The following is a 14,144-nucleotide window of genomic DNA, read 5'->3' as shown; positions in this document are numbered from 1 at the left end:
CTCTTGTTCCCTCCGAGCAGCTGCAGCTCCGCAGCGGCAGACAGCAGCTAGACTGTCTGTAGAGTATAGAGCCTGTCTAACAGCAGCAGACAGCAACTAGACTGCCTGTCTAACTAACAGCAGCTACAGTGCCTCTCTAACAGCAGCTAGACTGACTGTCTAACTACCAGCAGCAGACAGCGGCGGCGCCTTTAACAGCTCAGACAGACGAGCCAGACCTGGGCCGACACAAAACACTGGAAATAAATAATCAATCACATCCAGCTCAGTGGTTCTCAACTGGTGGGTCGGGACCCAAAAGTGGGTCGCGGACAGCTGGTCAAAAACGTAAATAATAGGCTATTTAATGCAATCACATGATCAGATCACATGTGATGATTAAGTCCAATCTGATGTTGGACATGTCTTTTATTTTGAAAAATAACTTATATTGAAAGGCACGAGACACGTGAACACATGCAGTTGTAATGCTCCTCCTCACTTTCTGATTATTTGCTCCATTTGCTCTGAATGCAAAGATCTCAGTTTCTTATTAATGTGGCCTGATGCAGTGAATCTGGTTTTGTTTTGTTTTGTGGGTCTTTATTTTGTGCAATTTGATATTTATTCACTTTTGTGAACATGCTCTGAATTCAGACTCAGTGTTGTGACAGTTTATTATCAGGAACATCTGGATGAGGCAGCCAACACAGCATCAACATAACATCTGCATCATGCAAACAGGTGTTTCAGTTATTTTGTCCTTCATTCTTTATTAATAACAGGCTAATTAAGAAAACAGAATATATATATAGCTATTCTCAGTGCCTTATTGAGTAAAAAACACTAAAAATTAAATTCCGTTTTTTGTTTTTTTCTGTTATTACACCCTGTTATAACACTTATATCACAGAGTAGAGAAAAACAACTGCCAGATGTTGAAAGAAGAAGTTGTCCTGAAAAAAGGGACAAAAGCACAGCAACCTGTATGAACCTTTTACAGCTAAAAAAACAAAATAAGTCCAGGCGGACTGGTTAATAGGCTATTATAGGTCTTAAGGGTTAAATAAATAAAAACTTAACATAGAGATGTATTTATTGTATTTCCATTGTATTAGACTGAACAGGGCTCCAGACTGCCTTTACCTTGTAAAACTTTCATCTATTCAGATCTGGAATCTGTCATTACCGGTGTCAGGCCGATGTGTGTTAGGATCATGAATGAAAAGGAAATGTTTAATATTTGCTTTGCAAGTTGATTTTCAGTGTGCGCCTCTAAATTTTCAGCTTGCAATCCTGAAAAAGCAAAAATCTTCGCACATCCACTTCTCAGGCAGGTGCGTCGGAGGGAGAAAGGGAGAAATTTAAGGGATCATTTAGTTCGTGCCAATTTTGATAAAAATGTTCGATCCAGTCGACTCACCCAGACACTCCTCCAACCGCTTCCTAATGGCAATTATCGCTGCGGTAACTGCGCACAGTGTAACAACACTTACAAGACCAATCAGTTTTCCCATCCCCACACGGGCAAAAAATTTTCAATCAATAGTGTTATCACGTGTGCGTCCACCCACATGATATATATGATGTCCGTGTGGTCTGGCTTATGTTGGGAAAACCACAAGAAAACTCAAACAAAGAATAAGTGAACATAAAAGCAGTATCCGCAGAAATGACCCGAACTATCCCATAGCCATACACTTCAATAATTCTCATCATGACATCTCCTCCTTACGGTTCTGTGGCATTGAGCAGGTCACCTTACCACCCAGGGGAGGTGATCATGACAAATTATTAAAACAGAGAGAAGTGTTCTGGATCGACACCCTCCAAACACTGGCACCTAAGGGACTTAATGATGAAATGTTGTTTACCTGTTTCCTTTGATCCCTTAGTGATGAAATGTTGTTCACCTGTTTTTTGTGATTTTCATGTTGACATTGCTATTGTTAACATCTTTTTATGTCTATTGGTGGGGTTTTGTCCAGCTATAGAAGATGCAGCCACGTATGTTTATGTCCACATCACCAGACTTATGAACCTATATGACCTCTGGTCTTGTGCTCATTTACATATGTAGGTAGACCCTGCATGATTTGTTTAGACTTTTTCAGATTTCTATTGTAGCCTTGCACATTTTTTATTGCAAGTCCCTCTGTCTTCTATTTTACTATTGTATCTGTCGTATTTATTGTTTCTGACTGTGATTATTTGCTATTACCTTCCATTAGGACCTAATGTATCCAGTCACGGCAGTCTAATATTTATTGTATATTCATTGTTCTTTACCTACTACATTGATGCTGTTTCTATTGTCTATATGTTGATATTTAATATTTGAATTCCTCACATCCAGACGTGTGGGAAAGTGATTGGTTTGTGTCACACAGCCACTCCTATTTAAGATGGCTTCCTGTGGTGGCGCAAACATTTGCTTGAAAAAGGTCTAGTACCGAAACGTTGCATAATAAAATTCTGCAAGTTGGCTTAGTGTGCGGGAACTCTTCTTTTTCAGCTTGCAATCCTAAAATTTGAAGTTAGGGGGCAACTGTGCTCCGTGTAAAAAAAAAAAAGTTAGTCTGGAGCCCTGACCTGACTGTATGAGTTGTAGCTGGTGTCTTTTAATTTCCATCAATCTCCATTAGTGTAATTCTTTTCAATCCTTCAAATGTATGAAATACTGCTCAGATATTAAACATGGAAGAAATAAAATATGATTATACCAAATGTAAAGAATCTGAGACTGAAGCAGAGAGTGATGTGACTGTGATTCATCTTTGCTGCTTGTGGTGTAAATAAAACTTGTGGTTAAGTGTAACTATAGTGATGATGTTTGTTAATTAAAGCACAAGATATTCACACACGTTTATATACAGTAGGCTATGTACGTATATATATTTAAAAAATTCATCACATTAACAGTAAATGACTGTGTTAGTCAAACAAATTTTATTGATTTAAAAATACAAATACAAATTTAAAATACAAATATACAAATGGTGTATGTGAAGATTTTACACACACACACCATCACAAAACAAAGATTCAGCTCTTTTGTTGTTTTTACTTTCTGTGAGCGACGGCCGTCCCAATTACACAGTCATTCACCTGCAAACATAGAAAATAAAAAACATTATGAGTCAAGAATGTGACAAAGAAAACACTGAGGCTGCACGGTTAACTGTAAAGTAACTCAGTGAAATATCAAAGTCTCAGGAGATGCAACTGTTTTGATAAACATTAGAGACAAAGTGATGACATGACGTTTCTGCCTGTATAATATAATATGTTTTGGGTTTTTTTTTTTGCAGATTGTGCAGCAGTGAGACTGTAGACCCTGAACTGTGACGTCTTCACCTTCATCTTTATCAGGGTTTATACAGGAATCTTGATGTTAATTCTAACACCTTTTTAAGACTTTTTTAAGACCTTCTCAATATTTTTCAACACCTCACTGCCTCTTTGGTTTGTGATAAAGACTATAGACCACTATGATGCAACAGAATTCAAAATAGGCTGGGATAATAATAAATCAAAGCAATGATTTTTTTTTTTTTTTTTAATAAACTTTGCATTCATATATACACACCGGTATATATTTAAAAAAAACACTTACTCCACTCCCAAAAACATAACAGTCATGACATGTGCCTCAGCTTGTTTGATTTAGTTTCCAGGAGAGTTGTAGCCGATATCCGAGTACTCGCTCGACTTGAGCGGCATCCGATCCAATTTACGAACGCACCCACAATAGCTTAGTTTTTTTATGCACCGGTTCATCTTTGTTTTTTAATAAAACGAATAAATTCACACACTTTCAGAATGGTTTTTAGGACTCAAAGTCTTGGACAGCTAATTCAGAAAAAAAAACCTTCAAAATGTAAGACTTTATAAAGTAGTGAAAAGACTTTAATACTTTTTAAGGGTCTTCATTTTCCCCAAAATTGATTTATCATCACCTTTTAATACTTTTCAAGACCCCACGGATACCCTGATTATCTATCTTCATTTGTTCTGTTCTCAAAAACAGATCGAACTCGAGTCTTTTGCAGAATAAACTAAACCTTGTGAATTTCCCTGCGGTGATAAAGTTCAGTTTATCTACAGTTTCACATCATGTGATCAATGCATCAGGATTAAACAGATGTCACCAACCTTGGTGGCGAATCTCAACGAGTTGAGCGTCTCTCCGCGCTGCGCCCTCTTGGTTCCGGCGGAGCCCATAGATACGTATATATACTGATATAGTATCTATATCTATATAGTATATCTGATATCTGAGAAGTATGATGATGTGATGTTCCAACTTCTCCAACCTGAACACACACTGAGGAGAACTTCTTTATCAGGCCTCTAACAGATACTAAGCATCAGACCTTTTCATTCATAAGAAATTAATCAATCAATGACACATAAACACATTCAGAGTTTTAACTCCATTTAAAAATTAAAAATGAACAGGGACAGAAACGAAAAAACAATCAAAACCAAGTAGCTACATCAACACAGATGATCAACATTAACTATTAACTGGTTAAGTGTCAAACTTTGACGTCTGACTGGTAGAATTCATGATCAATCAGACTGAAGACAGTTTCACAGGAAAACTGACATTTAACATGTGGATATTTACATTGTTTCCTAATGTCACAGTTAAATACATACAGTATTTGTGTCTGCCAGTTGTGTGTGTGCATGTGTGCGTATTTTATTCTACTCTATTCCCTATCATGGGATGTGCTGCTGTGGCAAGTGAATTTTCCCAATGTGGGATTAATAAAGTCAATCTTATTATATTCTATATTCTTCAGTAAAAAAAGATATATACCTATGGCATATACCAATGATACTATTGTACCAGTACAGCAGCGCTCCTTCACACCTGCACAGTGACGTTGACACGATGATCAGTCCAAAGCTGAGTCCAGTGAACATGACGGGTCTGAACCTAGAGACAGAAAACAGACAAAGAAAAAAGTCGTTTTATTTGTAATAGACATATATGAAAGACATAACTGTTAATCTTCAGACACATTAAAATGATCACATTTCATTTTTCATAAACTTACTGTTTGCAGGTGTGAAGCCTGAAACACAGAGAAACACATGAGATCATTAAAAAAAAAAAAAAAAAAAACAATTCTGAGAAAGAAATATTTAGTTTTTTTTAGATGCTAACTAAAAAAACACATTTATGGCTCCTACTGTACACACATATTTCATTGATATAAGTGAAAGGAATAAATGGCCCAGCAAAGCGCTCTGCAAATCCGCCAAGTTATAAAGAATATGGTCATAATGTCAAATGATTTTATGATGTCACAGGGAAGATGACCTTTGACCTTTGACCTTTGGGGGTGTAAATGACTTCTTCAACAATCGTTGTCCCTCACCCCTGTGTCTCCGTCTCCAGATGAAGAATCCAGAGGTGCAGAGAAGCAGCAGCAGCAGGACGACGACTCCTCCAACCACAGCAGCAGATAACGGAGGAGCTGGAACCAAGACAATATTCACAGTTTGTGGTTAAGAAAAAAGAAAGATGTGTGTATGTGATGTCACTCTTACTGTCAAATCTGCTTTGATTTAGTCAGGTCTGAGTTTGAGACTGGGTTTCGATAGCGCTGGATGTAATATTATTGGGCTATTGAAACTTATTGTGTGACCAATATATATGTGGACATGTATTGACATTATGATGTGGAAATTCTACGTGCCGCTGCTGACCTATAGGGAGCTGTCTTGTATTGTCAGTATATTATCTGTTTGTATTCTATTTTTATTTTTATTTTTTTGTGTGTGTGTGTGTTTTATGTTGTATTTGCACCAGCCGCACCAGCCGCCGCCTGCACCCCCCCCCCCCCCCCCCGCCCCCTTTCCCCTGCTGTTAGACCGGTCTGCCCTCTCTTCCCATGGACCAGTCTGCCCCCCAGTCCTTCCATCGTGCTGGGAGTCAAATATTATCCACCCCCCCCCCCCCCCTCACCAGAGGCTGCCTTCATCAACTCTTGTTAACATTTCCATGTTTCTCACTGCTGGAGCTATTTATTAGTTTACCCAGGGGGCAAAATCCCAGTTTTTTGAAAAACGGACACGGATCGTTGTAAAAGGTTTGACACCAGAAATGATATCTAGGAACTTCAAGGATTAAAACCTGGGTGGACAACCCGGTCAACTAGCTGCTGGAAAGCTACAGGGGGCCAAAACCCCTTTCTGGGTCATTTTGCTGGCGAAATGATGTAAATGCAAATATTTAGGTACTACAATGGCATAAATAGTCATACAACTATAAAATTTGGCAGAGAGTATCTTGACACATAGGGGGAGGCATGAAAAAAACATTCTGGGGTTTGTTGCAACTCAATTTTAAGATATCACCCTCAACATCCCAAAAAAGACCAAAAAAAGTACTGTTCGCCTGACAAATTCTCATGAAAATTATTATTTTTCAGCACTTTATGGAGAATATCTATGCTTAACATGTATATAGAAAAATTCCTTAATTCATAAGCTTCCATTTGAGTCCAAGATAGCCTTTCTACTAGCTACTGGAAAGCTACAGGCTGTCTCCAAACAATGCAACACCTATTGTGAAAAACTACATGTTAACTGGCCTGATCAGAAACCATTCTATTTCTGGTCTCCCCAAAGTGAACAGATAGATAGAGAAGACCGTTGGCCACAGCAAGTGGAGCTTTTGAGATAGAAAGGCTATCTTGGACTCAAATGGAAGCTTATGAATTAAGGAATTTTTCTATATACATGTTAAGCATAGATATTCTCCATAAAGTGCTGAAAAATAATAATTTTCATGAGAATTTGTCAGGCGAACAGTACTTTTTTTGGTCTTTTTTGGGATGTTGAGGGTGATATCTTAAAATCGAGTTGCAACAAACCCCAGAATGTTTTTTTCATGCCTCCCCCTATGTGTCAAGATACTCTCTGCCAAATTTTATAGTTGTATGACTATTTATGCCATTGTAGTACCTAAATATTTGCATTTACATCATTTCGCCAGCAAAATGACCCCAGAAAGGGGTTTTGGCCCCCTGTAGCTTTCCAGCAGCTAGTTGACCGGGTTGTCCACCCAGGTTTTAATCCTTGAAGTTCCTAGATATCATTTCTGGTGTCAAAGCTTTTACAACGCTCCGTGTCCGTTTTTTTGCTTTGCCCCCTGGGTAGTTGTAGTATTTAGTGCTGTTTAGTTTATTATTTTGTTTAGTGAGTATTTAGTTTTGGTTATTCTCAGTCAATTTACTTGATTTCAATATGATTAGATTTCTATTAGTATTCTAGTTTATTATTTGTTTACTTTAGGTCAGGGGTACTCAAATACATTTGTCGAAGGGCCAGAATTTTTCTTAACAGACACCTTGGGGGCCGCACATCCAAATAGGCCTAGATTGAAATTAAATTAACCTTTTTCGTCTAATAATTGAAGTATTTTTATTTTACTTGTAAGCACATCATTTTTATTTATACACTTCATGGTGTTTTGTATGATATAAAATGAAAAATCTTGACATTATCATATCATCATTTACATATCATGCTGGAGCTTTACACTGCTGACTTGTATCCTCAGACATGCCCTGTGATTTTCAGCTTAAATATGACCTGACCATCACAGGACGTCTGACTCTGTTCTGAGGATACAAGTCATTGGTCCTGAAATGTGTGTTTCTCTTCTATAACACACATTCTACATCTCGGAGGCGACGTCTTTCCACACATGGGCTTCCTTCACCTTTCAAACGAGACAGAGCTCAGTGGGAAACAGTAGGAGAGACACAGGCCGAGGGCACCGGGACACAACACCGGGGGAGAAGCAGGTCGTGCAGCTGTGCGCCGCAGACGTGCACGGAAAAACAATCGCGTCTCATCAAATGCGCGCAGCTACGGCTTTTGAGTTGTGCGCGTGCATGACGCGCGGCTACATTGAATGGGTTTGAGCGCGCGCAAAAGACGCTTCATCTGAACGGCCCCATGCATGATGCACACACAGTTGAACCAAGACGGTGGTGAAAGTCACCCACGGTCTGTGCAGACAGGCAGGGAAAACCCTGCAGTCCAGCCCGCTCCCCAAACACTCGCGCATGGTGATTTGGGTTCGTCAGCGTTTCTGTATCCCAGTGCAGCGCCTCACAGGCACACACAAACGCTCCGCACGTGTTTCCTTGTCCCAGCGCTTTGACTTACAGGCGCACGGAGCCCGAGAAATACAGTATACAGTAATATGTAAACTAGTAGAACTCAGTCGCGGGTCTGATTGGAAGGTTCGGCGGGCCGGATGCGGCCCGCGGGCCGCCTATTGAGTACCGCTGCTTTAGGTGTTTCTTGTTTATTATTGGTGTTTTGTTTCATTTGGGCACGGTAGGGGGGCACCTGAAGTTATATAGGTAGGCTGTCGGTAGGGGACCAGCATGCACTTGGTTAAATAAACCACGATTTTTGTTGAAACTGGACATTTGTTTGGACATTATGTTTTTCCCATCCGCGTACACCACAACCCATGGTGCAACAGTGGCCCTTTGATTAGTATAATTTGAAGTTTGATTTGATACTTTTATTTGTTTGACAATCGGCTACTACACTCACATTCTCTGTTATAAAGTGTTGTCTTGTCTGTAACAACATCTCTGTCCTGGGTGATGATCCCTCCTCTGTTGCTCACCCTGAGCTTTCTCCTGGTTTTCCCTGTTAAAAGGGTTTTCCATGGAGTTTTTCCTCAGTGGATGTGAGGGTCTAACGGTGTGTTCACACTGGGCGCGAGGCGAAATTTTCGCGCGATAAGATTAAATACAAAGTCAATGTACAGACGCGAATTTGTGCCGGCGGCGCGAATGAAGCGAAAACACGAAATCGCTGGAGTTCAAAATATTGAACTCAAGCGAAATATTTGCGCATTTGCCGTGAGTTAAAACAAATATTCCAGCAGGCAAACTCGAGTGAGTCGAATAAGGAGTAAGGACAGAGGATGTTGTTATGATGCCATGTAAAGCCCTTTGAGACAAACTGGTGGTACAAATAAAATTGCCTTGCCTATTTGGACATGGGTTGTATTTATAGGGCATCAATTGCATTGATACACTGCAAATTATGTTGTATGGACCCCAGGAAGAATAGCATTGGCATTGCCATAGCTAATGGGGATCCGAATAAATCAAATCAAATCTTACCCGTGTTCGTCCTGATCTGAGCTTTGTCCAGTTTGGTGACGATGTCGTCCTCCAGTCCAGAGAGCTGAAACACACAGTCGTAGCTGCTGAAGTCTTCATGTTTGACTGATGAGAGGTGGATGGTCTTCTGGAAGGAGCCATCATGGTTGGGGAGGATCTCTCCTTGGTCCACGTCCTCATGAAGCTCCTCTCCATTCTTCCTCCAGAACATGACAGCTTTGTTTGGGTAGAAACCTGTAGCGTGGCAGCTGACTGGAGAGGAGGGGGTCTTCTGGAGGAGGGACACTGAGGGGGGATCTGGGGGGGTAAGGGAATAAAATTTGAATATTCATCTCATATTTGCTGAAATATCAACTGACCAACCCATAAGAAACTACATCAGGTCATGTGACTCTACCTGTTCTCAGCAGAAGGTCTTTCCCGTAGTTCATGAACATCTTCAGCCACATGGGACAAACCTGAGTGTAAAGGTTCACATTGACTCTTATGTCTACTAATCGAGCATCCCATTCATGTTTGACGAAGACCGCCGGTGGTTTCACAGCGATCCATCTGAAGTTCTCCATGTCCAGAGTTAAGAAGTCTTCTCCATCATAACCAAACTGCAAGACGCCATTAACCTCTTTAGTCTCTTCATCAAATTCACACCCACTCATCAGCTGAAAAATGTGGCCACCTGAAAGACAGTCACATAATTACATCTAATGCAGTTTAAAAGCACATATTTGTATATACTGTATCAATTATTTTTTAATGATCATAATTATACGGCAACCTACCTTCACCTTGGTTGAGCAGCTGCATCAAACCATAACTAGTAGCTCTGAAGAGCGTAGGCTGATTGTGAAAACACTCTTGATTGTACCACTCGAGCTGCTCAGGGTGGTCTTCTAACAATGTTTTTACCCACTCCTGTTTTGGCTCCACTGTCTTCGTGTTGCTGTCACAGTAACCTGCTGCAATGTCATCCACCTGTGCAACCGCCACAAACTCAGGGAAGTTTCTGACTCCAGATGATGCAGTGATGAAATACTGCAGGGTGTGATGCACTGTGGAACAAACAGGATGTTCACTTGTATTCAATATTACAGCTTCAGTTCCCCTCTGTTCACTTCCTCCATCCTTCCTTATATCCTTATATATTTCCTTAATTCATAAGCTTCCATTTGAGTCCAGATAGCCTTTCTATCTCCAAAGCCCCACTTGCTGTGGCCAACGGCCTTCTCTATCTCTCTGTTCACTTTGGGGAAACCAGAAATAGAATGGTTTCTGATCATGTCAGTTACATGAAGTTTTTCACAATAGGTGTTGCATTGTTTGGAGACAGCCTGTAGCTTTCCAGTAGCTAGTAGAAAGGCTATCTTGGACTCAAATGGAAGCTTATGAATTAAGGAAGTTTTCTATATACATGTTAAGCATAGATATTCTCCATAAAGTGCTGAAAAATAATAATTTTCATGAGAATTTGTCAGGCGAACAGTACTTTTTTTGGTCTTTTTTGGGATGTTGAGGGTGATATCTTAAAATCGAGTTGCAACAAACCCCAGAATCTTTTTTTCCTGCCTCCCCCTATGTGTCAAGATACTCTCTGCCAAATGTTATAGTTGTATGACTATTTATGCCATTGTAGTACCTAAATATTTGCATTTACAAAATTCCGCCAGCAAAATGACCCCAGAAAGGGGTTTTGGCCCCTGTAGCTTTCCAGCAGCTAGTTGACCGGGTTGTCCACCCAGGTTTTAATCCTTCAAGTTCCTACAGATCATTTCTGCTGTCAAACCTTTTACAACGCTCCCTGTCCGTTTTTTTGCTTTGCCCCCTGGGTAATGTAGCTTATTTCAGCTTATGAATGGTGTTGTGTTGTAAGTGTTTGTATCAGATGTTGATGCCTTGATGGCAGAGATAGGGTGGCTCCCATTTAAAGCTTTGTGTTTGAAGATCAAACCAACACTTTAATAAGCAGCTATTAATATATTATATCAATAAATTAAATGATAAACCGGCAACAAGAAATACTATCTTTCAATTGGCTGATGTAGCGTGTGTCTCATGCCTCATATATCCAGTTGATGTAGATATTTGACCTACTCTTATATGGTAACATCCTCCTTGACAGCATAGGCCTACTTTCATTATGGTTTAATTATTTTCTAAAACCATGTTTAATCAGAAGTGAAACTCTTATCATTAAAGAGCGAGACGGAGGCAAAAACAAATGTTAAAAAGGTGATGTGATCCTACCTGTTGAAGAGACGTGACAGCAAAGAAGCAACACAAACAACTTTTTCATCTTTCTATGATGAAGACGTCCAGCTGAAGGACGGAGCTCAGTCTGTCCTCCGCCCAGCGCTTCTTCCTGCTGGATGAAGAAACTAACGCTTGGACTTTGGAGCCAGTGAACAGTAGCCTATCATTTGTAGGACAGGCAGGGAGCCATATACCAGCCTACATGTGGATCAGTGATGATCATGTGGTGTGTTTATGGTTTAACTTCCCCCGAGAGCTCAAACTACAAGGTGTGGCAGGTGGTGCAACATTTAAAGGGATAGTATAATTTTTTTAAAGTGGGGTTGTATGATCTCCAAATAGCCCCTAAGTACTTTAATTGCAGTAGAAGACTCTCTGCACTCCTCCCGTTAGCAACGCCAGCCCATAATAGCCCTGCCCAAAGATTTACAACATACAGTGTTGTGACCAGACCCAAAGAAACGGCCTATTTTCGTGGCCTAAAAGAGGTTTTACCTGAAAAAAAATACACAGTTCCATTGTTCGCTATAATATAATTTTTTCCAGCCCTTCAAAGTGCAGGAAAAACACTGTTTTTATTTGGACCTAACCACCTCTCGTATCCCTCCTTAGCGCCCGCCGATCAGCAGTTGGTTAGGTCCAAATAAAAACTGTGTTTTTCCTGCACTTTGAAGGGCTGGAAAAAATTATATTATAGCGAACAATAGAACTGGGTTTTTTTTTCAGGTAAAACCTCTTTTAGGCCGTGAAAATAGGCCGTTTCTTTGGGTCTGTTCACAACACTGTATGTATGTCAGCAGATGGAGTTAGCAGCCCCCGCCCTCGTCATGGATCTATTGGTCCTCGTCCCTACGTCACCACATTCAGGCGCATCCCTTGGCTGCACACACAGAGAGGACTGCCCCTTTATGCCGTTCTCTCTCCTCATTGGATAAAGGTTGTAGGATACAAGGAAAGTTTTCTCCTGGGCTCAGAGCAGAGCAGAGTGACTGACAGACCCGTGTTTCAGACCAAACACTCTATAGAAGTGATTGCTGTGGGAAGATACAACTATTTAAGACTTAGATTAACACAAACATTCACCTTACTGCTGCTTTAACATTTGGTTGTCTGTATTTTTATTTATCTAATAACGTGTTTAAGATTTATTTGTGTCTCTAGAGAAATGTTGGCGGCCTATTAGCTGGTTTTCTTGTCGTTGTTTAGTTATTGGTTGTGTAGTTTGCTGCTTGCCATTCCCCACTTAACAACAGAACTCAGGTGAAATCTCAGTCAGGCCGTCAGGGCAGGCATAAGGTTTAATGTGGTTAACAGCAAAAAACACATTTTCTAGAATGAAGTTGGTCTAGACCAGGGGAACTCCAACCTTTTTTCCTCTGAGAGCTACTTTTACAAAATGACAATGGCCGAGAGCTACTCATATTTTGTAACATAGCCTATATTCTTTACATTAGTAAAACAAAACTGTGTTTCTCACTCTTCATGGAAATAGTCTGTTTTTAGCTTCTACCATACTGATAACTGAAATTATTACCGTACTTTCAGGTATTGTCCCTCCTCTCCGCCACTGGTCAAAGCCACAGAAGGGGCACTAACTATGCTCCTTTTCGCAGCTCTCATCTCAACACTGAAGCTGTCGGTGACGTAATTTAAATACTCCAATTCTAGCACTCTAGACATACATCACAAAGACAAAAAATACATGAAGATGTAGATGATTAGCAGACAGATGTAAAACTGAATATTGATTTGTCCAGTTCAGGGCTATAGCAAATGTTCTTTTCATTTTCCTAATAGAAAAATCATTTAATTCAGCATTTTTATCTGAATTTAATTGATCAAATACACATAGGCTACAGAACAGTTTGAACTTAGTGAATTAAAAAAAAAAATACAGATATATAAAAAAAAACAGGGACAGAAAATACAGTCCAAACCAAAACTAATGTAATGTACAGTAAGAAAGCAGAAAGTGATCTCAAAACACTGAGTGTCCATTCTAAAGTAGATCAACACAGATGATTAACATCCTGGTGAAGTTTATGATTCAACATCATTAAGTGAACAGTAACATCACAGTTCACCTACATATTCTTTGGAAAACACATTAAAAAAAATGAAGTGAAGCAGTAAAACCTCAGAGGAGAATTTAATTCTCTACATTTTGATTGTCAGTAGTTTGATGAAGACAGATTATTATTTTTTTTGTTTTTACATATATGATGATCAGCTCGAAGCTGAGTCCAATGAAAATGAAGGGTCTGAACCGAGAAAGACAAGTAGTTTCATTTGTAATAAAGAAACATGGTATGAAAGACAGACCTGGACTTTAATGACAGAATGACAGAACATTAAAATGATCATATTTCATTTTTCATAAACTTACTGTTTGTTGGTGTGAAGCCTGAAACACAGAGGAAACATTAGATCATTAAAAAGATCAAAACAAAACAAATCTGATTTTGACTAAGAAATGTTTGTGTATAAATGTGAATTTCAGTGCTGCCATTTTTGCAAATAAGGCTTTTGATTTGAAAATGATGACAAACATTTAATGTTACATTCATGCTTGTGTCCACATATGACCCTGGTCTTTATACAGTACAGTATAAAGAACAGAACAGTATTTGATAACATTAAATGATTATTACTGATTTGCACGACAGTCCCACATTTCCACATATTTCTGTCTGATGCAGCAGTTGATTTCTGAAATCTAACTGAAGATCCAGCAGCAGTGAG

General features: G+C 39.6%; 1 protein-coding gene across 1 annotated transcript; it reads right to left on the bottom strand.

The window, feature by feature from the left end:
- Positions 1–4,886: 4,886 nt before the first annotated feature.
- LOC146977835 (major histocompatibility complex class I-related protein 1-like) lies at positions 4,887–11,445 on the bottom strand. Its single transcript, XM_085790520.1, has 7 exons — positions 11,397–11,445; positions 9,935–10,204; positions 9,553–9,831; positions 9,156–9,452; positions 5,373–5,471; positions 5,049–5,066; positions 4,887–4,927 (listed from the first exon to the last, which is right to left on the bottom strand). The coding sequence occupies exons 1-7, from the start codon at positions 11,443–11,445 to the stop codon at positions 4,887–4,889; spliced, it is 1,053 nt and encodes a 350-aa protein (XP_085646646.1).
- Positions 11,446–14,144: the final 2,699 nt, after the last annotated feature.

Source organism: Trachurus japonicus, chromosome 11 (assembly GCF_045865225.1).
Source record: "Trachurus japonicus isolate A0001 chromosome 11, Traja_1.0".
NCBI lineage: Eukaryota > Metazoa > Chordata > Actinopteri > Carangiformes > Carangidae > Trachurus > Trachurus japonicus.
The sequence above is the reverse complement of the archived record's forward strand: the minus strand, read 5'-3'. Positions and strand labels throughout refer to the sequence as shown.